This window comes from Melitaea cinxia, chromosome 15 (assembly GCF_905220565.1).
Source record: "Melitaea cinxia chromosome 15, ilMelCinx1.1, whole genome shotgun sequence".
NCBI classification, from domain to species: Eukaryota; Metazoa; Arthropoda; class Insecta; order Lepidoptera; family Nymphalidae; genus Melitaea; species Melitaea cinxia.
The window spans coordinates 9,200,009-9,222,744 of NC_059408.1; the positions used below are offsets into that span (position 1 = coordinate 9,200,009).

Consider the following 22,736-nt stretch of genomic DNA (forward strand, 5'->3'; position numbering starts at 1 on the left):
ACATATACATACCAACAGGTCCGAAAGGGTTAAGATTTATTGCAAATGGTGACACCACTAATTGAAAAAAAAAAGTATTTTGATGAGAGATACTGTAAGCGCAAGAGAAAGATTAATTGTTACTTTAAGGTTCCTTGCTACTGGGCCAGTTATGAAGACTTGAAATTTAGATCAATGACCTCTCCACAGTAACTATGTAAGAAAAACCACAGATCAAATAGAGTAGACAAACGTCGGAATGTACAGACGTATACAAAATGGTGGTCTAAATCGGCCCGACCGAGCTACACATGTCCCTGATTGCAGTTTACGGAGTGGGGAGATCGTGTGTCGGGCTGGCAGAACGACACTGCGGCCCTGCGACAGGGTGAACAATTAAAATATCGGCCCTGCATGCATACATACAATACGATCGGCAGTGGCACTGCAAGCAGGGCCCTGCAGGCAGTGCTTTGAGTAGGCCCCTTAAGGGGGCCGATTTAGACCACCATTTTGTTTACGTCGGTACATTGCGACGTTTGTCTACTCTATTTGACCTGGGGTTTGTCTTGTCAGTGGTTGTCATTTAGCAATTAATCAGTTAGTTGGTGGTTAGTTGGTTTAGTTTTATTATATTATTTGTTTGGCTCTGTTTTCTTCAAGAAAAATGAGCCAGCGAGAAAAAGACGTGTGGAAGGACGTAATCTAATTGTATAGGGATTTGCCATGTCTTTGGAAAACCAACCACGATCATTATCATAACAAAGATATGCGTTCGCAGGCTATGTCGCTTTTACATGAAAAATATAAAACTTTTTTACACCAGTGCTTCCTTTTTTTCTTTTGAACGCTACAAGTACTCAATACAGTCAAACCCAATGCTATTTTTTGGTGTTTGAATAATGTAGGAGCCATTTATAAAAACTGACGAATTTAGGCAAGGACAAAGACAACACAAGTGAACACGACAACGTATGCCGCGTAAATGATTTGCAGTGCTTTGTGGAGCAACATCCTCTGCGGCAGTAACTGCAAGCAGGCCCTGCATGCAGTGCTTTGAGTAGGCCCCTTTAACGCCACCTTCGCAAGCGTTCATAAATATTTACTCTATGACGCGTTCAAGTTATTGACCAAGTACTGCCAGTTGCTTTTGCGTCCGACAACAGCAAAAAATTAAAAAAACTAAATACCGCAGCCAATTGAGGAAGATTATCGCTAGTTCTTTGAATGGATCGGTCCGATTCGGGAGGTTTATGAATCGATTCATTGAATCGACGTAGGGTTCAAAATCGATTATATTACTCTAAATAATCGATTTTTTTGATTAATCGATTTTAAATCGACATGTCTAGTTAACAACACTGCTTTGACGTTTATTTCTTTCAGAATTTTGTAATCATGGCGGTAGGTGTTTTTAATTTATCCGCAAATGTTATCTATTTTAATCAGTGAAAATTTAGCAGTAAAAATGTCCTTTATATGAAATTTGTTTCAAATATTGTTGCTAAATTTTTAAATATACGGTATTTTATTTATTCCGCGACTTAAAACATTTATTGTGACCTAACCTATCGCTATTGTACAGTACACGGTGTTTATTTAATTACCATAATTTAAGTGGTTGTTATAATTGGAAATCTGGCTTTCAGCGTGTACCACCGCCAGCAAATCCTGCACTCAAAAAGGATAAGAAGGAGAAGAAGCCTCCTAAAGACAACTCCAAAAATGTTATGCGAAATCTGCACATAAGAAAATTGTGTTTGAACATCTGTGTCGGTGAATCTGGAGACAGATTGACACGTGCTGCTAAAGTATGTATATTGTTTTTATTGTATTATATTCGTCCTAGGTCTATCCATGATATATGTATGGTATTGCATTGAAATAACCTCAATTAAGTCACCCAAACTCAGCTTAAAACACATTTTCGATGTTTGTAGTCTTAATTCCTATCGTCTAAAACAAATGAATATTTGGTATGATGTATGTGATTCAATAATTCACATAGAAAATTTATATTAAACTCATGTATTCAGTATTTTCCACAACAGTCAACTATTTGTTGTTTGGCATGAAATATTGTAGAAGCACATCATTTGTGTTGTCTTTATATTTTCATGCAAGATCAATATTTCTAATGCAACTTTCAGGTACTTATGAAACACTACCTGAAATTTTAATAGAACTTACATATTTATGCGTTACATTTTTATTTGTATAATATACAATAACACCATTTCAGAAATTTAAATAAAAAATTTAACTGAATTAAATTAAACTGGTTGGTCAGTCTATCGGCATACAGTGTTTAACCGATTGATGTGTGATGATTTTATATAATTAACAAATGCTATGAAAAAAAAAAAAGATGTAATTCAACATTAAGTTGAATATATTATGTACTTAGTGATAATGGCGACAATACTGTTACTGTCCGGTAAAATTTGGATGAGTTTATGTGGCATCTTATTTATTAGTATTTAGCCGCGTTGGCGCAGCGGTCACAGCCATAGATTGTACCCGTTGCGCTGGCGGTTGCAGGTTCAATCCCTGCACATGACAAACATTTGTATTGGCCATACAGGTGTTTGCTGTGGTCTGGGTGTTTATACAGTCCTTATGGTTGTTCCCACCGTGCCTTAGAGAGCATATTAAGCTGTCGGTCCCGGTTATTATTATGTACACCTGATAGCGATCGTTACTCATAGTAGGTAATATATCCGCCAACCTGCATTGGAGCAGCGTGGTGGATTAAGCTCTGATCCTTCTCCTGCATGGGGAAAGAGGCCTATGCCCAGTAGTGGGATATTATAGGCTGAATCGGTTATTATTAGTAATTGTATTTTATATTCTTAAATGTATCTTAATAAAATAAATAAATAAATAATTATAAGGTTAAAAAATTTGTCTTTGTATTCATAACTACTTGTATACTTTTAAGTTTGTTTTAAAGCACAAAGGCTTTTCTTCTTTTCAAGTGGAATGTCTGCTAACATTATGTATTGTTTTTGTATAATGTATAAAATTCCTTCCATTTGCATTAGTTTCTTTTACTTATGTTTTACTGTTAGTCTAATTTAAACAAAACACTGTATTTTTGTTTAATTCCAGGTGTTGGAACAACTGACTGGCCAGCAGCCTGTTTTCTCTAAGGCTAGATACACTGTCAGGTCTTTTGGTATACGTCGTAATGAAAAAATTGCAGTACATTGTACTGTCCGTGGAGCTAAGGCTGAGGAGATCCTCGAAAGAGGATTAAAGGTAAAACAATTTTCATTTTCTTGCGCAGCAAAGAATTTTTATTAAAAGCATAGATATATAATATATAATATTAATGTGTATATAATATCTTCTCAGAATTTTTGCTATAAATATTTTATAAAAAGCAAACTTTTATTTCAATGAAAATTCTAATCATTTGGACAAATTCAGTGGCTTGTCTTAAGGATATAATGGATATGAAATTTTATGGACACTGCTATTAAAAGAAATTTCTTGTTTCTTGGTCAGGATATTAATTTATTTTGAATTTACCACTACTTTTTGTCTTTACTTAGTATCTTAAGAACCGCGATAGCTAGACAATTGAAATGTTCACAAATTATGTATTTCTGTTGCCGCTATAACAACAAATGCTAAAAACAAAATTAAATATTTAAAATCTCCCATACAAAAAACGCCATTTTTTGTCTATTTTTGCTCGATGTCAATAAATGGGTAACAGGTAGGCACTTGAAATATTCACAAAATACTTAATTGTATATTTACTTTAATAATAAATAATCAAATTAAAATAACAAATATTTAGACCAAAAATGATACCTAGTCAATGGTATGGAATCCTTCGTGTGCGAGTCCGACTCGCACTGGGCTGGTTTTTTTATGATTTTAAGAGTTGGGCCAAAGTAAAGAGATAACATAGATAACAATTTGACTTTATTTAGGGTCAGCAATTCGTTTGTAATGCTTCTGATGTTGCTGGTGTCTATAGGCTACGGTAACCATTAACCATCAAGTGGTCTATAATTATGATTGTTTGCAGACATAGATGTATAAAAAAAAAAAATTCATCATTATGAGTCATGTAAATAATTATAATTGTTTCTTTCAGTTAATGAAACTGCTCTATGGAAAATTGTAATGTAATCCGACAATTACTTAAATACACATCCTATCCAAATAAATAAAGGATCTCACAGATTGTAATAAGTTTGACAGGACAAATAATACATATGTATTATTTAGATTCAGATGTCAGACTGTTATGGCTACATGTTTATTACAGTTATCCTAGTTTCGATGTTGGCTTTGGAACCCCATTACATGTTTATAATAAACATTAGAAGCTTTTTATACCTAAGTACTTTTTGTTTATATTAAAAATTTTGTTGATTAGGCAACTTTAACATACTGTAACCATTGTGTATATCTGAAACCTTACATCATTATGGTGTTTTATGACATTGTCAAAATGTGATTGCGTGTAGTTCAAGACTATTATTTTTATTGTATAAAATTTTTTTGAAGTATTAAAAAAAGTAACTTTATTAGTCTCCTTTTTTAACCGACTTCAAAAAGAGGAGCATCTCAATTTGACTATTCTCTTTTTACATGTGTTACTTCATAATTTTTTACTGAGTGAACTGATTTTTAGCATTCTTTTTTTAATTAAAAGGTAGTGCTTATCATGTGGTCCTATTTTAATTTTTTTTTTTACTTTTCAACCAATTTTTACAACCAACCAACAATTTTTTCTTAATGCTTTTTTTTTAAATTATATTTATTACTTTCAGAAAATATGTTACATTATTTATATATATTTGGTTAGGTTAATCTATGCATGAATTGTTCAAGAGGCATTTAACATAGTGTTTTCTTTGTATATTCATGCAATATTAATATTTCCGATTGCAACTTCTGAACACTATTTTTTACTGTTCAGATTACTCAGTGAAATTACATAAATATTTATGTAATTGCTAAAAAGTACTTTATTTACTGTTTATAATGTAATTATGTAATTATTGCTTCTTAGTACTGTTAAGTTACAAATTTGTAAAAAAAAGTGAATTAAGAAAGTCATGATATTAACTAATTTTTAACCGACTTCCAAAAAAGGAGGAGGTTCTCAATTCGACTGTATTTTTTTTTTTTTTTTTTATGTATGTTACATCAGAACTTTTGACCGGGTAGACCGATTTCGACAAATTTTGTTTTAATCGAAAGGTGGTGTGTGCCAATTGGTCCCATTTAAATTTATTTGAGATCTAACAACTACTTTTCGAGTTATATCTAATAACGCGTTTTTACTTGACGCTTTTTTCGTCGACCTACGTTGTATTATACCGCATAACTTTTTACTGGATGTACCGATTTTGATAATTCTTTTTTTGTTGGAAAGGGGATATCCCTAGTTTAGTACCGTGATAAGGAAACCAGGATCTGATGATGGGATCCCAGAGAAATCGAGGGAAACTCTTGAAAATCCGTAATAACTTTTTACTGGGCGTACCGATTTTGATAATTTTTAATTTAATCGAAAGCTGATGTTTATCATATGGTCACATATAAATTTTATTGAGATCTGATAACTACTTTTTGAGTAATCTTTGATAACGCGTAGTTGCTTCACTATTTTTTCGTCGATCTACGTTTTATTACTTGTCGATGTAATTGAAGTCGGTTTTTTTTTCGTTTGCGAGCAAACACAATTATTCAATCATGTTGATATTATATATGATATTAGTATAACTTTTACCATATTATATATGAGTTTCTGGCTGTCTAAATTTAAGTTAATCCACCCCAAAGAATTGCCTATAAGAGATTTTTCGTAATAAGGCCACCCTTGCACTATTTATGTATTTTCAATTTCTTTCATATTTTACCTTTGTCCATTGAAGTGTTTTTTTTTTGAATTCATATTTTATAAATCTTCCAGGTCCGAGAATACGAGTTGAGACGTGATAACTTCTCTGCTACTGGTAACTTCGGCTTTGGTATTCAGGAGCACATTGACTTGGGTATCAAGTATGACCCATCTATTGGTATCTATGGTCTCGACTTTTATGTCGTTCTTGGAAGACCAGGTGAGATTACTATAATAATAGCTGACATGACAGACATATTGTTTTAAAATGTCAAACATGTAAAGTTGAAATATTTGTTGTTTTCTGAAATTTTCTAATTTATTATTAGTATAGGATCCTAATGTAAAACGACCTTCATGTGTTGCCTAACAAATTTCAGTCCAGGATATGATTAATTATAATTTTTTTTTTTTATATTTACAGTTTGATTATAACTTTTTACTGGGTGTACCAAAATTGGTACACCCAGTAAAAAGTTATAATTACGTTTTGGTGGTCACATTTAAATTTCATCGTCATCTGATTACAACTTTTGGAGTAATCTTTGATAATGCATATTTACTTGACTATTTTTTCGTCTACCTACGTTGTATTACTTTGTCGATGTAATTGAAGTCGGTTTTTTTTCATTTGCGAGCAAACACAATTATTCAAAATTCGACAACCGGAATTCGGGACTGATTTTCCACAGGCAACCCTTTACCACCGTGTTCATAATGAAATAATATTTAATTTCATTTAATTTTAATTCAATAATCAGACCGGTGTGAAATGCCATCGATCGATATACCCTGTTTATACCTGGCTGCCCGAGAGTTGGGACCGGAAAAGAATAAGCAACCTAACATTTGCATATTCTATGCGCTTCATACTTTCGATTGGTATAGAATTTGTCTAATAATCAAACCGGTGAAATGTAATTTTTTATTATTATTACTAACTAGCTTCCCGCCCTGGCTTCGCACGGCTATTTAACAAAATTTTCCAAACCCTAATTCTTCTTCTTTTTTTGAATAACTTCTTTCCTTTTCGTTTCGTAATCGCTTGTTTCGCTGTTCAAATCGAACTAACTCTGGCTGGCGACACCGGGCTCTTATATATTCAGAGAGCTAGGCTCTAGGATATTCGAGAAAGTTTAAGAATATTTTCTTTTACACACCTAGAATGTTCTCGACATTATCGTCCACCGTAACAATATGTTCTACAGCTGTCGTATACGTAGTAAAGGAGCGAAATTTAAAAACTTAAATTTTAAAATGTTTTCAGAACTAATTTGAATAACTAAAATTATGTCGCTTTAACTCCAAAATATAAGTTAGCTTCTGCTGTATAAATACATAAAATTTAATAAATATTATAGTAACATGTAATTTAAGACTTTATTGAAATTGGAATTTTAAATTTCGCGCCCTTACTACACATGTTGCAATTGCTCGCAGCTCCTTTCGAAATGCAACCCAAATAATCGTTGTTCTGAATGAAGTTCAAATACTCGACAACAAATGGCGCCGGAAAAGCTAAAAATCTATAAAAACACGCCCTTAAGGTTAAAACGGGAACTTTCTTGTTCGAAGGGGGGATAAAGGACTGTCACACTATATAAATCCCTTTATCGTGCCGGGACTCCTTTTTAAGTTTTATCGGTACGCACATTTTATCAACTTAGTTTTATTATATAGTAATGATAATGATTTATCATATCCTGGACTGAAATTTGTCAGGCAACCCATATGCAATATAATTTATTGACAAATTAAATATAAAATACGTTTCATCAAATAAACATCTCAGTGAAGGTCGTTTTATATCAGGATCTTAGACTATATAAATTTTCTCAATTTTTCATTTTGTGAAAACCTTCTTCATATTATTAGAAAAGATAGAAATAAGTTAGCTAAATTGTTAGTCATTCATGAAAACTCAAGTGCATAAAAACATACACGACTAGTGATTTATTTGTATAAATATACAATTAATTTGTACTTTATCAGCTTGTAAACATTCTTTTGTTTAAATTAGAAATTGAAATTAGTGACTAACATATAGTTATTAACTTAAAATATGCACATTTGTTCAAGGGTAATTGATTGACTATCTTTACTCTGTAAATTGTGTGCTATAAAAAAACTTAACCCAACAGGAGATTTATTTTGTAATTATTTCTCTATAGTGCTAAGGTACATAAAAAATGACTCTAAAAATTTATATTTTAGCCTAATCTTCATAATTTTTTTACAAAGTAGTAACTTTAACTTAAAAAAAAGATCAAAATTAATTTAAAAATTATTTATTATTCAGTTTTTTTTCTGAATTTATTTATTTATTGGTTGGAACATAAAATGCTATTTGTTTATCATTGTGCAACTTCTTCTTTCTTTTAGGATTCAATGTCGCCCATAGGAGACGTAAGACTGGAAAGGTTGGGTTCCCACACCGATTGACGAAGGAAGATGCCATGAAGTGGTTCCAACAGAAATACGATGGTATTATCCTTAACAGCAAAAAGTAAAATAAGTAATAAAACTTTATAAATTAAACTTTGTTTTATTTAAAGCATGGATAGAATTAAAATGAAAACTGTCTTTGACAATTATTTACTACTAGCTGTGCCTGCGACTTCGTCTGCAAGGTATAGTGACTTTTGACAAAAAAAAATTGGATATTTATTTTGGATCATAAACACCGTCACTTGTTTATTTACATGTTTAACGTGATTATTTAAATTGGCTTAACATTCTTATTTATGATCCGATTAACACAAAACACTAAATGTTAAGTGAAACTTACCACAATATATTAGTGAAAACCATGTCTAAATCGGATAAGCTGTTTCAGATTAGTGTGCACAAACGAACAGATTATTGTGTTTGCTCGCAAACGAAAAAAAAAACCGACTTCAATTACATCGACGAGTAATACAACGTAGATCGACGAAAAAATAGTCAAGTAACTACGTGTTATCAAAGATTACTCAAAAAGTGGGTATCAGATCTCGATAAAATTTATATGTGACCACATGATAACCATCAGCTTTCGATTAAATCAAAAATTATCAAAATCGGTATACCCAGTAAAAAGTTATTGCGGATTTTCGAGAGTTTCCCTCGATTTCTCTGGGATCCTATCATCAGATCCTGGTTTCCTTATCATGGCACCAAACTAGAGATATCTTCTTTCCAACAAAAAAAGAATTATCAAAATCGGTACATCTAGTAGAAAGTTATGCGGTATAATACAACGTAGGTCGACGAAAAAAGCGTCAAGTAAAAACGCATTATTAGATATAACTCGAAAAGTAGTTGTTAGATCTCAAATAAATTTAAATGGGACCAATTGGCACACACCACCTTTCGATTAAAACAAAATTTGTCGAAATCGGTCCATCCGGTCAAAAGTTCTGATGTAACAAACATAAAAAAAAATACAGTCGAATTGAGAACCTCCTCCATTTTGGAAGTCGGTTAACAAGGAAAATTTTTAACCATCATTGTTTTGGGTGCTATTTGCGTTGATAAAGGTCCCAATTATATATTTTTTTCCTATATCTTCCATGTACAGACAGCGATCCGCTACATTTTTATTATATGTACATGTAACTTTCCAACAAGCTCAAATTAGTTCGAAAAAAAAATCTTATCACGTGCAATTTGGCTTTAGACCTTTAGAGACGGTCAATTTACAGAGCACGCTGTTTATAAATATTAGACAATGGTAGAAAGTGTATTTCCCGACCTAGTTAAGGCGTTCGATGCGGTCTCGATTAAGGTATTTCTAAAGAGACACGAATATGTAGGCATCAGGGACAATCAACTTAGGCTCTATGAAGACTACTTATCCGGTAGATATCAGTATATTTAAATTAATGATGTTGGGAGTAGCTAAGTTTTGATAACACGTGGTGCCCCACAGGGTAGTATTCTCGAACCGATATTACTTTGGACATAAGTAGACGACACTGCCTTAATTTTTGCTGTAGATAGATGGACAGATGTTTTCTCGAAGGCACAGATACGATTAACTTACCATGTGGCTTTATTGTAACAAAGTTGTTTTGAGTAATATAGCTTTGACTACTGAGTGTTCCTGCGACTCACGAATCTGCTGAGTGCTTTATGTATTTGAGAGTTATAAATTGATAACTTAATTTTCAAACAACAAATGGATGATCTTAGAAGAATGCATAAACTTATATATGTATTCAAAAACAAGACGCATCTTCGATACAGATTTGCATTGCTAGACAAAATTGAATTTTCGCAACGTGCCATTCTCAAAGTCGCTACATTTAAACCTTTTATATACACAACATCGCCACTATACTGCCAGGTCCTTACATTAAGACAGTTATCTATTTTAGCAACAATTATGTATTAGTATACGACCCAGTAGTAACGTAAATAGACGCAAGAAATTTTCAGTAGACATAAAATAATTGTGTTTGCTCGCAAACGAAAAAAAACCGACTTCAATTACATCGACAAGTAATACAACGTAGATCGACGAAAAAATAATCAAGCAACTACGCGTTATCAAAGATTACTCAAAAAGTAGTTATCAGATCTCAATAAAATTTATATGTGACCACATGATAAACATCAGCTTTCAATTAAATTAAAAATTATCAAAATCGGTACACCCAGTAAAAAGTTATTGCGGATTTTCGAGAGTTTCCCTCGATTTATCTGGTACCCCATCATCAGATCCTAGTTTCCTTATCATGGTACCAAACTAGGGATATCCCCTTTCCAACAAAAAAAGAATTATCAAAATCGGTACTTCCAGTAGAAAGTTATGCGGTAGGTATAATACAACGTAGGTCGACGAAAAAAGCGTCAAGTAAAAACGCATTATTAGATATAACTCGAAAAGTAGTTGTTAGATCTCAAATAAATTTAAATGGGACCAATTGGCACACACCACCTTGCGATTAAAACAAAATTTGTCGAAATCGGTCTACCCGGTCAAAAGTTCTGATGTAACATACATAAAAAAAAAATACAATCGAATTGAGAACCTCCTCCTTTTTTGGAAGTCGGTTAGAAAGTTGTACCCAATTTGTTAGTGTTTTCCACGAATATTTTAATTTTATCATTACACTGACGAAGGGACTGGTCCATAACTTAGTAAGTAGTGGTAGTAACTCTCAACGTGTAACGGAACGGGCTATGCTTGGGGTTTCTCTCAAAGATAGAATTAGAAATGAGACTATCCGTGGGAGAACGAAAGTAACCGATATAGAGCACAGAATTAGCAAGTTGAAGTGACAGTGTGGCCTACCTGTGTCGCAGGACCGATAATCGTTGGAGCAGCCGTGTTCTGGAGTGGAAACCGCGTCTTGGCAAATGCAGTGTGGGGCACCCTCCGGCCCGCTGGACCGACGATCTACGTAAGATTGCCGGTGTAGACCGGATGAAGACTGCGGAAAACCGGAATGTCTGGCACGAATTTGGGGAGGCCTATGTCCAGCAGTGGACTGCGATAGGCTGAAGTAATTGATTGATTGATACAAAATTGGCTATTCATTCTTCGTCAAAAGTGGCGCAATTAGTAGACTAAGCTAGGAGCAATTTTATTAAGTAATTCCGTTGCTAAATTAATTTTTCAAAGTGGTTAATCTGTGAAAAAGAATTCACATTTCGAATAATTTAATTGAAACCAATTTTATCACTTTTTTAATTATATATATATATATATATATATATATATATATATATATATATATATATATATATATATATATATATATATATATATATATATATATATATATATATAGGTTAATCTAATAAATCATTAAGTTTTGAATTGGAATCGTTCCACTTTGCCGAAATAAGACTAAAATCAGTAATTCCATAATCTGGTCGCTGGTGCTAATAGATAGCAATGCAATAAGCATTTAAGATTGAGCCTTGTATTCCCATGGTAACGAGTTGCATCTATTTACTTGTTTGGTCAATTTGACTATTTTCATTTTAAGTTTTGATTGATATTCGAAATATTGTCAAAATAAATATAATATTTTATATATTTATACGTTACTGGTACAACTGAAATTGTTATGGACGAAAAATTTGGAGGATATTGTAATGATGAAGAGGACGTTCTTGCACCTAAAGAGCCTCAGGTTACGTCGCAGGATGCAAATGAACGGAAAGCTGGTCGGGCATTGCGTATTAAGCGACGGCAGGAAGCGCTTAAAAGGTAATTTTTTAACACTTGAAAGATATTACGATTGTAAAAAAAAACCTATATTAACTTACTTAAGTCCTTGTTTTAAAAGTTGATACGATATAAGTAGGATTAAATATTAACGTTTACCTTATCTTCTTATGACTAAGAGCTGAACAGCCTTTAGAAGAAGTATTCAAAGAAGAAGAACCTGGTCCTATCGATCAGGCTACGACTGCAGCGGCAGAAGAATTACAACGCCTGGCTTTAGATGGAGCAGCTAAAGTTACTAATGTTAAAGTTACTACCGATGAACGTGAGGTTATTAGACGTGCTCTATTTTCAGATAAGATGCGAGGTACAATGGATTTTAAGTTTGATTTTTACATAATACAATTTTTTTTTATAATTATATATGTATGTCATATTATGTAAAAAGAACAAATAGAAAATGTGAAAATGGGTTATATGTAATGTAATGATGGAAATTTTAAATTACCTAATGTTATTACCTACGACATGGGTTTCTAGCACAAATTTAAATTAGTATAGGTATTTGTGTACCTACATATGTGCTACGGCAGTAAGGAATATAGCCACCCCGTCGCTTCCCGTAGGTGTCGAAAAAGGTGACTAAGGGATAGCACAGTTCCACCTCTGCTGAAAATTCCAAATTAAGAACGATGATTTGTATGGGAAGTTATTATAAACTATTGTGCTTGGAACAAGGATTCTAAAATTTTCATACAATTTTTATGTGTTTTTATCTGGGCTATCTGGATTCTAGATAGATCTATCTGGAGCCAGATAGCCCAGATAACTTATTATATACTATATTTATTATATAATAACTTTTAATTACCTATAACTTAAAAAATACTAATATATGTGATTGTTTTTTAAAGACTCTATAGCAAAAATGGAAGCAGAGGCAGCTGATAGTCAAATCCAGTATGATGCTATATCAGCAAATTGGGACACTATGTTGGAAATCAAGGATCCATTAGATATTGACGCGGCTATAAAAGAACAAAAACGTAAATGTGAAAACTTATTGGAGCAAAAAGATAAATTGATTAATGAGCTAAAAGAGGACCTTAAAAGAATGGATGAGTCATATTATGAAGATTTATATAAACAGGTTATTCAGATTCTTAAAAAACAAGAAACCGTAAAACAGTCATTATTAAGACAAGGTGACAAAAATGACAAAATCCCTTATTTCTAATTCCAGGATAAAGATATAAAGGAACTTTCGGATAGAATAGAAAAGCAAATTACTATAATGCAAAGAGCTTATGAAAAACAACTGTTTCTAATTGAGCAAGCTATAAACATCGAACGAGAAGCGATGGTAGACCACAATAACAAGCGATGGGAAGCTCTTTATAAGCAGCGCGATAAAGAAGAAGTCGCTCATTTGGAATATAAATTCGAACAGGTAACCAAAATGATTAATTTCATTGATACAATGGTGAATTCACACATATATACATACGTTCTACACTGTGATCTTGTGTGGCTCGCTCATTAATTTTGCATTGTTTAAAAAAAAGGAGGAGGCAGCAATGCGACTGTATTTTTATATGTGTCTTTTTTAACCAAGAGCTGGTGCTTGTCATACACTTTTGAATTTGTTTTTCACTTTTTGAATGTGCATTTATTTGACTACTTTTTCGTCTATTTATATTAGTCCAAGTAACTGAAGTCGAAACTCAAAAACAATTCTTACGCAGTCGTATAAGAGAAGTGATGGAAGCTGTTTTTTAAATTAGGGTCTTAAACGGGGATAATATTTAATAATTTATTATACTTTTGAAGTAAAACATCGTTTTTAACAACGGTAATCTATTTTTTTTTCGGTCACCAACCCGTCTGCCCAGCGAGGTGACTATGGGCAAAACACATGAGTTCACGTTATTTTTGGCGTAAACTCGTGGAGGCCTATGTCCAGCAGTGGACTGTATAGGCTGTAATGATGAATCTATTTTTTGCGTAGACACTGTAGTATTAAGCGTGAAGCGATTTTGATTAAATGAAGGTTTAAATGCTATTTAAGGATATTGTGCTTTAAAATTTTCTTCCCTAGATTTTAACATAGATTTAATACTGTTGGAGTGACGTCTGTTGAAACAAATAGACCGATATTTCTGAAAATGATAGGTATGTAGGTACATAATTATAAAATTACTGCGTTAGACTCCTGCGATAATTTTCGCCATTTTTTTTTTTTTTTGAAATAAACAGACAAGTAAAATTTACATTTGTATTAATTTTATTATATAGATATTTATTACAGTTAGAAGATCACAAATTAGAGATGGAAGCAATCATGTGGGATCATCATGCAAAGTACCGAGAAGCAAAAATAGAACTTGAAACACTTATTCAAGAACTTCAAAAGGAATTGGAAAAATTAAAAGCGACATGCATAATCAACACTGAAAAAATTGGATACAATTATCAGGCAAGTTTTGGATTTTGCAAAATCTTGTATATATTGCCAAATATAGGTACTTTATTTTTTAATTCGTAGGTGTTGAAAAAAAGGGAAGAAGAAAATGTTTTTGTGAGATCTCAACAAAAAAGAAAGCTTAATAAAATGTCTGATGTTGCTAATACTTTGAGAGCTAGAATACGAAAAGCGGCTGAAGATGGAGCGCTGGAAGAAATCAAGGCAGATGCGGAAATCGTGAAACTAATGCAAGCGATGGACGATTTAGAAAAAAAATGCCGTCACTTTTCACATGTTAACGATTATAAGTTTAATCAGGTTCGGTGGCTTTTATGATTAAAGTATTAAAATTTAGATTATCAAAGACTTCGATAATGTCTCTATTTTCCTAGAATTATAAAGTGAAGTATATTTAGGATTATATGGAGCAGGGGTGGTAAAAACTTAATGTATGGGTTACCTAGGCTCCACTGTGGGTTAGAATTTCACATGTTTGTTTCCGTTACCTATTTTTTGTCCTATGTATACCTAATGAAATTTTTCATCCTGCAACTGACTGAATCGATGCCTGTTAAGCTCAAAATTAAATGTTAAATTAGTCAGTCGATTTAATAAGTATTTGCAATTGACACGATACAATTTTAACAATTTTCTTTGAAATTGTATCACATGTGGAAAAAGCGTAATATGGCGTTAGTATTATTTTATTGTGGTAGTTCACAGCACGATATACGTGCTCAAAATCTGGAGTAGCTCGACTGGCGAAGAATCTTAACCTTACAGAAAATCAAAGCCAAATAGCATTGCTCACAAGTAGTGTCGTTTTCTTGTTGTGAGTAAGGTGGCCAGATCTCCCGGGGAGGGTTGGGGGTAGGGTCTGCAACGCGCTTGCGATGCTTTTGGTGTTGCAGGCGTCTACGGTAGGCTACGGTAACCGCTTACCATCACGTCGGCCGTAGGCTTGTTTGCCGAGCTAGTCGTATAGAAACAGCAGTGTGTAGGTGTGGCGCATGGCAGCGGCGCGCTGCGGAGCGCTGTCGCGGCGAGCGCGCGCGGCCGAGGCGGCGCTGCACGCGCACGTGCTGGCCGAGCCGCCGCCGCCCGCGCCGCCGCCGCCGCCCGCGAGCCCGCTTACTAAATACGGTTTTTTTTCTCATCATAATACAAAATTTATTTAGAACTAGTTGAGCTGACTGTCGACTAAGACATTGTCTGGTCTTGAAAACGGTTAATCGGGCGTACCTACTTACTTTAAATATTCGTTGCGTTTTCTGAAATTTGTCAATTTTCTCTGTAATTTCCTGATTTATCAGTCTTATCATTCAAAAAAAAAAAAAAACCGAATAAACTGCTTAGCGAAATTTAGCTATTTATTTTTATTTCATAGATCGGCTAGACATAGATAGGCGGCATAGATCGGCTACAGATTTCGAAATCGAGATCTTTTATGTAACTTAGCAGATTTTTTTAGATTGTATTTAGAAATTTTATGAAACTGAAAACTAATTTCGACGTCCTTTGTTCAATGACTGTTTTTAAATTTATAGCTACCCAGGATCCAGTTAAAAACGATACATCCGGATTAAATACAAAGGATTGCAATATGGTCATTGATCCAAAGGACTTGGCTGCGCAAGAAGCTAAAGATAAACTGGTATATTCCCTAACATATCCTATTTGTTTTCTTTCAAGATTATTTTGTGTTTGACCAAAAAAAAATGTTTGCAGGTCCGTCATATTCTCCAACTTGTAGCGGATAATACGGGATTTTTAGTCGAGGATCGTTTATTAAAGCTTATAGAAAAATATTCTTTTACTTCACGCAATCTATGCACATTGGATTCCATTTTCATGGTAAACGTTTACACATTATAACATCACATATAATATAACATTTTTAAACATGTTATAATGTTTTATTATTATTTTAGGCTTTGGAAATTCAAGCAGAGGAAGATATTGAATTGTTGTGTAAAATTTTTCTCAATTACGCATTCTGTCCGATATGTGTAGGTTTGGAAGCCTCATCTGAAATGATGGAATCGTCGAACCTTGGGGTACTTCTTTTTATAATGTAAATATTAATTTAAAAATAATAGAATGTTTTAGTAATTATTTAATCTTTCCTTAGATAACATCTCAGGAAGAATCGCATCGCGTCAGTATAAACGTCAAATGTCTTAGAGGTATTATCCATGATTATTTACTTATTTCTATTAAGCGATTTGTCTTCTGTACTTGTCCAACCCATTGATATTGTATTGATGATTGATATGTATATATATATATATATATATATATATATATATATATATATATATATATATCTGATCGGCATCGTCTAACAAACATACGGGTCACCTGATGGTAAACGATTTTCGTAGCCTATAGAAGCCTGCAAGTAGTGGCGGATTTAGTAGTAGGCTATTCAGTTTTGCTGCCTCTAGTGATCTCTAACACTCAATATCCTATTTCCTTGTAGGAGTACATTCAGACGCAGACCCAGCCCTGAAAAAGGTTGTGGTCACAGCCACTCGAAAAACGGCAAAGCCGCGGGATAGTCGCGATTATTTCGGCTGACTTTTTTTAGGTTGCCCATTGCATAATTCCATAAATTAATCGAATTAAGCGAAATTATATTTCGACTGATTTTTTTATTCATCCATCGTTCTACAAAGGTTGTGGACATATTCATTTATTTTATCGATGTACACAATGTTTCAAAAATAAAATTTAAGCAATATATGCCGCCCTAGATACCAGCCTACTCAGCCTTTTGGTAATTCCGCCACTGCCTGCAACACCAGAAGCATTGCAAGCGCGTTACCGACCCTAGACCCAATCCCCCCAGAAGCTCTGGTTGCCTTACTCACCACAGGAACACAACACTGTTTGAAAGCAGTATTATTTCGCTGTGATTTCTGTAGGGTCGAGGTAGTTCCCTAGTCGGGCTGCATCAGATTTTGAAGTGGACATTTCCTGCTGTGCCCTACCTCCGTAAAAAGTCTGCGTTATCTTTAGTAGTTCTTGCATTGTTTATTATTTTTATTCATCAATTATTTTCATTCAGCCGAGAGATCATCAACGAGAATTCGTTCCAGTGTTGCTAGAAGCTTATCTGTAAGCACTTCCCGTTCAATGCACGTTGGTTACAAGTAAGAATATAAAAAATATATTTTTAGTTGAATTTTTCCACAATATTTAAAAATTATAGTAAATATTCATTACGTTTTACCGGCAGGCCCCATGATTTATCACCAGCTGACCAACTTTTGATAGCAGAAGCTGACGAAATAATGCAAAAATGTGGTGATCCTAAAGGTATTTTAAGTGTTTGCTTTATAAACTAACTGTCCTGATAATTTTATTTGTGTAAAAAAAAAAATTGGTTGCCTGTAAAGTCGGTATACGGGCGAAAGTTTTACGTGACAACGACTTTGAGTGGTAAAATAATTTTAATGTGAATATTCATTCGTATAGTAGGAAGAAGGATGAAATAATAGTAACAATTTAAAACATTTATTTATACAAAGAATTATATTTAAAACATTAATTTATACAAAGAATCTCGCACTGAATTTCATTCACTTTTTATGTCTGTCTCTCTCGCTCTTAGGCGGGCTAACCATGCCCGAGTGGAAGGGACGCGTGCCTCTCACTCGCTCTCATTGTGAGCGCATAACGTGAGCGGAGCGTAACGCAGTTTCTTGAAGTGTCACCCGGCAAACCAATTTATAAGACGTTGTCACGTCAAAATCAATTCTTTTCAACTGTACCGTCTATACAAATAAATAAATCTTCTCTGTATCGTTCCAATTTTAGTATATGTACTGCCGAAGCGAGTAATTCTATACAAATAAATAAAATTGGAGTGTCTGTTTGTAATATTAAAATAACCGCTTTTTACTAAATGCATATGAATCTATACACGGTACATATACCAACATAAGATTTTTACAATTTTTGTATGTCTGTCTGTTTGTTCTGGCTAATCTTTGAAACGGCTGGACTGATTTTGACGAGACTTTCACTGGCAGATAGATGATTTAATAAGGAGTAACTTAGGCTATTTTTATTTTAGAAATTTATTTATTTTATAACTCAGCGAACTGGACAATATTTTTTTTTAATTCCACGCGGACGAACTCACGGGCACTGCTAGTTTTGAAATAACTTTCTACTTTTTACTATCTTGTTCTATTTCTGTATCTCTGTATGTGATAAATTATATTTCAATAATAATCAGGTGAACATGTGGGAGAGTAAAATGCTGAAGAATTCTTATTTCTATCTTTTTATTTCTGTTCCACATCGATAACTACACGACCACCGACACGACACTCTTAGTTAGTAGATCCACTCGTCTTTATAGTTACTAAGTACTTGACTTTTATGTTTTTTATAGTAACGTTTTATAGAATAATTTGATTTATCCTATTACATTTCACTTCGGGACATAGACATCTTTCTTCATATAGGAAAAGGGTATAGGTATATATATATGTATAAAAAATAGGGGGCTTTAGGCCACATGACTGAAGTAAAACTTCCTTAGCTTCATCTAACTTATTCGCCTCGCCCGATCACAATTTTGTAACTCTCTCGTCACGCGTTCACCAGCTTGCTCCCCAAGTCAAGCGTTCATAAAGAAGTTGTACGTCAATTATAGTTTATTTTTATTATATTTTTAGTTTGTTTTCCGTTTTATGTTGTTAAAGATATCCTCATGTTCCCAGTAACACTGGCCGTCACGGACAGCGCTGCAGAATGCGGGTCGGCTTCGGGAAAACGTGGTCGAGGAGTCACGGTCGCTTCGAAGCCTACTGTCGTTACTATTAAGAAGAGCAATCCTTTTTTGTGTCCCCGTAAGAATTACGCAAATCATTACTCGAGATAATTTTAAATTTGTTTCAATCCATACATATCTGAATACTATATTACATAATACATATTATGTTATTTTTTCATATTCCTTTATCAATTGTTGGATTTTACAGTTGGACATTATTTGGAAATAGAATCAATGCAAGTTTTGACAGCGTTGAATGAATTTATGGCAGTATTCGTTCCTCCCGAGAAAAGAAAGCTTTATAATATATTGTAAGTGTAGTAATATTAATATTTAAAATTTTCGAATGTTTTTTACTTTGTGCATATTAAATAATAGCCTATTGGGTGAGATTGTGGACTTGACTAGTTTTCAAAAGACTAAGCCCGTAAGATCTGGGTAACATGGGCCTCTCTCCCCACGTAAGAGAAGGGTCGCAACACGCTGATTCACTGCGGGTTGGCGGATATATTCCCTGCTATGAGTAACGATCGCCATCAGTTGTATGTGATAACAACCGAGACCGACAGATGAAAGTACTCTTTAAGGTACGGTGGGGAGACCCATAAGGACAGACGACATCCAAACTGAAAAGAAATATTTGTATAAATACAAATATCCATCCCGAGCGGGAAACAAACTTCCAAGCCAGCGTTATTCAAGCGCGTACATGGCACATGCATCACTACACCAGAGCGGTTGTTAGTTTAGTTAGTTTCCAAAATTACCTTCTAATTTATACATTTAATTAATTATTATATGTTAATTTATACATATAACTGAAATCACATCCAATAAATAATTTTAATAATTCTTGTTTTTTTAGAGATAGTGTCAAAACTCCGGACTTTGAGACTCCTTCACGGAAACTGACCGTTGAAGAAATAGAACAGTATTGGTCGCAATGGAAAATATTATTTCCTCCGGAAAAAGATCGATTTTGGGACGGGCTCCTTTCTGGCATTAATAATTATTTAATGATTTTACAAGGTACGAATGTAATAATGAATATAAGCAGATGTAATTTTAGTTTTGAGAGTACAAAAGATTTTATTTCTTAAGAAAACTTTGTTTTATGAATTTTTTTATATAACTAGGTCGGCTAACAAACGTACAGCTCAACGCTCACCTGATGGTAAGAGGTTACCGTAGCTTATAGACGCCTACAACACCAGCAGCCTCGCAAGTGCATTGCCGATCCTAACCCCAATCGCTCCTGAAAGAGCTCACCTTACTTGCTCACCACAGGAACAGAACAGTACTGAGAGAAATATTATTAGCAATATTATTTTCTGTAAGGTCGACACCCCGACGTGCCCAGATTTTGAGCAGGATACTTCCCGCTGTGCCCTATCTCAGTATTTTTATGGGCCGAAAAAAATTATATGTGACCTTATACAGTGTCATATTTTTGGCCAAAATAATGAACATTTAAATGGAGTTTATTTATAACTAGCTGTGACCGCGACTTCGTCCGCGTGGAATTTAACAAAAAAGTTATTTTTCAGTTCGCAAAGTTATAAAATAAATAAATTTCTAAAATAAAAATAGCCTAAGTTACTCCTTATTACATCAGCTATCTGCCAGCGAAAGTCCGGTTAAAATCGGTCCAGCCGTTTCAGAGATTAGCCGGAACAAACAGACAGACAGACAACAATTTAAAAAAAAAATGTTATTTTGGTATATGTATCGTGTATACATCCATATGCATTTAGTAAAAAGCGGCTATTTTGATATCACACACTGACACTCCAATTTTATTTATTTGTATAGATAAAAGGAAAAAAGGGACGGAAATCATCTAGGCAATAATAAAATATTTTGTAACTTATAGTCATATAACCTGTAGAGCGCGAGCGAATCCATGAGGAAGTTGTTCAGTTGCGGCAGCGAAATGCAGCGCTACGTGGGTTAGTGCGTGGAGCATTACCCGAGCTGACACCCGCCACTCCGCGGTACACACGCACCCGCCAGCTCACCTTTACCGCCCCCGCCCCAGACCTCGCCCCACCGGCCTTTGCTAAACTACCACCCATATAGAACAGATTATATATGATATAAAAATAATACTTGTTTATTTATCTATGGCTTATTATAACTGTTGTGTGAGTCAAGTTACCGGTCATATAGAAGAGATTAAATGTGTCTAGAAATAATATTTGTTGTTTATTTTTCTATGGTATCCACGCCACCAGCCTTCCCCAAATTATCAGCCACAGATAAAATATTATCAGAAATTCTTAGTCGATATTTATTTCTTTATGGCCCTTTTGTAAATTTTATGAGTTGTTAGGACAATAACTGTAAATGTAGGTAAGGTAAAATAAAGGTATAACTGTTTTGGAATTAACTCAAATTTTAATTTAACTATTAAAAGTATAAAATGTTTTGATTTTTAGAACCGTCAGATTAATAATCATCTTTTACTACATAGTTATAATTATATCTAAAAGTAATATATGTAGTTTTACTGTCTTAAATCATTACATTCTGAAGATAGCTCGGTGTGAAAGAAATTATTCATCGTGGTCGTCATAGACAGCCGCTGATAATCGTGATTCCTACATCTTGGGACTCTAACAACTCTTGAGTCTTTAAAAAATCATCATCATCATCACAGCAGCATTTCGCAGTCCACTACTGGACATAGGCCTCCACAACTCCATGCCAAAAATGGCGTGAACTCATGTGTTTTGCCCATAGTCACCACGCTTGGCAGGCGGGTTGGTGACCACAGGGCTGGCTTTGTCGCACCGAAGACGCTGCTGCCCGTCTTCGGCTTGTGTATTTCAAAGCCAGCAGTTGGATGGTTATCCCGCCATCGGTCGGCTTCTTAAGTTCCAAGGTGGTTGTGGAACCTTGTTATCCTTGTTTATATGTTATTGGTCTTTACATTTTGATGTTCTAGCATTACATGAAGTAGATACACCTCTAGTTTATTGAAAACATATCAATTCGTTGTTATAAAATGTGTTGAAAATGAAATACTAAAAATAGCATCACATTTGTTGTCTGCATTAATTACTTTAAAATCTCTAAGTCGTAATAACACCACCAGTTGTTTTCCACCATTTATTATTATTATCCCATATTATGTGGTGTAGTTTACCTTTTCAATACATTGATTATTTACGTTATGCAACACGAGTAGCCAAACCTAAAGAAATACCTATAGAAAACGTCATTACTGATACTGACAGTTGACTTACATAATTGTCAGTTCATTATTATAATATCATTTTATTGGTCTGAATTCGAAAAAATTAACGAGTTCCTTGTATAAAAATTAAAATTATTTATTATATACGTATTCAGAACGTTGAAAATAAATGTTTACTTAAATTTGTTATTCTACGAAAGATAAAGGTGCCATTGATTGCCACATCGAGAATGAAAGTGTAAAATTTATTCGAGAGAAATTGTTGATATTGGTTTT

General features: G+C 33.8%; 2 protein-coding genes across 2 annotated transcripts; both read left to right on the plus strand.

The window, feature by feature from the left end:
• The first annotated feature begins 1,296 nt into the window (after positions 1-1,296).
• On the plus strand, positions 1,297-8,386 carry LOC123660130 (60S ribosomal protein L11). The gene is made up of 5 exons (XM_045595233.1): positions 1,297-1,383; positions 1,629-1,790; positions 3,091-3,240; positions 5,921-6,068; positions 8,231-8,386. Exons 1-5 carry the CDS (start codon positions 1,378-1,380, stop codon positions 8,356-8,358), a joined length of 594 nt encoding a protein of 197 aa, XP_045451189.1. The 5' UTR covers positions 1,297-1,377; the 3' UTR covers positions 8,359-8,386.
• Positions 8,387-11,907: 3,521 nt separating this feature from the next.
• LOC123660674 (dynein regulatory complex protein 1) lies at positions 11,908-21,456 on the plus strand. The gene is made up of 17 exons (XM_045595727.1): positions 11,908-12,050; positions 12,188-12,375; positions 12,923-13,158; positions 13,252-13,458; positions 14,317-14,484; positions 14,554-14,790; positions 15,474-15,615; positions 16,020-16,126; positions 16,201-16,326; positions 16,404-16,529; positions 16,604-16,658; positions 17,543-17,627; positions 17,714-17,793; positions 19,209-19,337; positions 19,470-19,572; positions 20,127-20,290; positions 21,150-21,456. The coding sequence occupies exons 1-17, from the start codon at positions 11,908-11,910 to the stop codon at positions 21,338-21,340; spliced, it is 2,487 nt and encodes an 828-aa protein (XP_045451683.1). The 3' UTR covers positions 21,341-21,456.
• Positions 21,457-22,736: the final 1,280 nt, after the last annotated feature.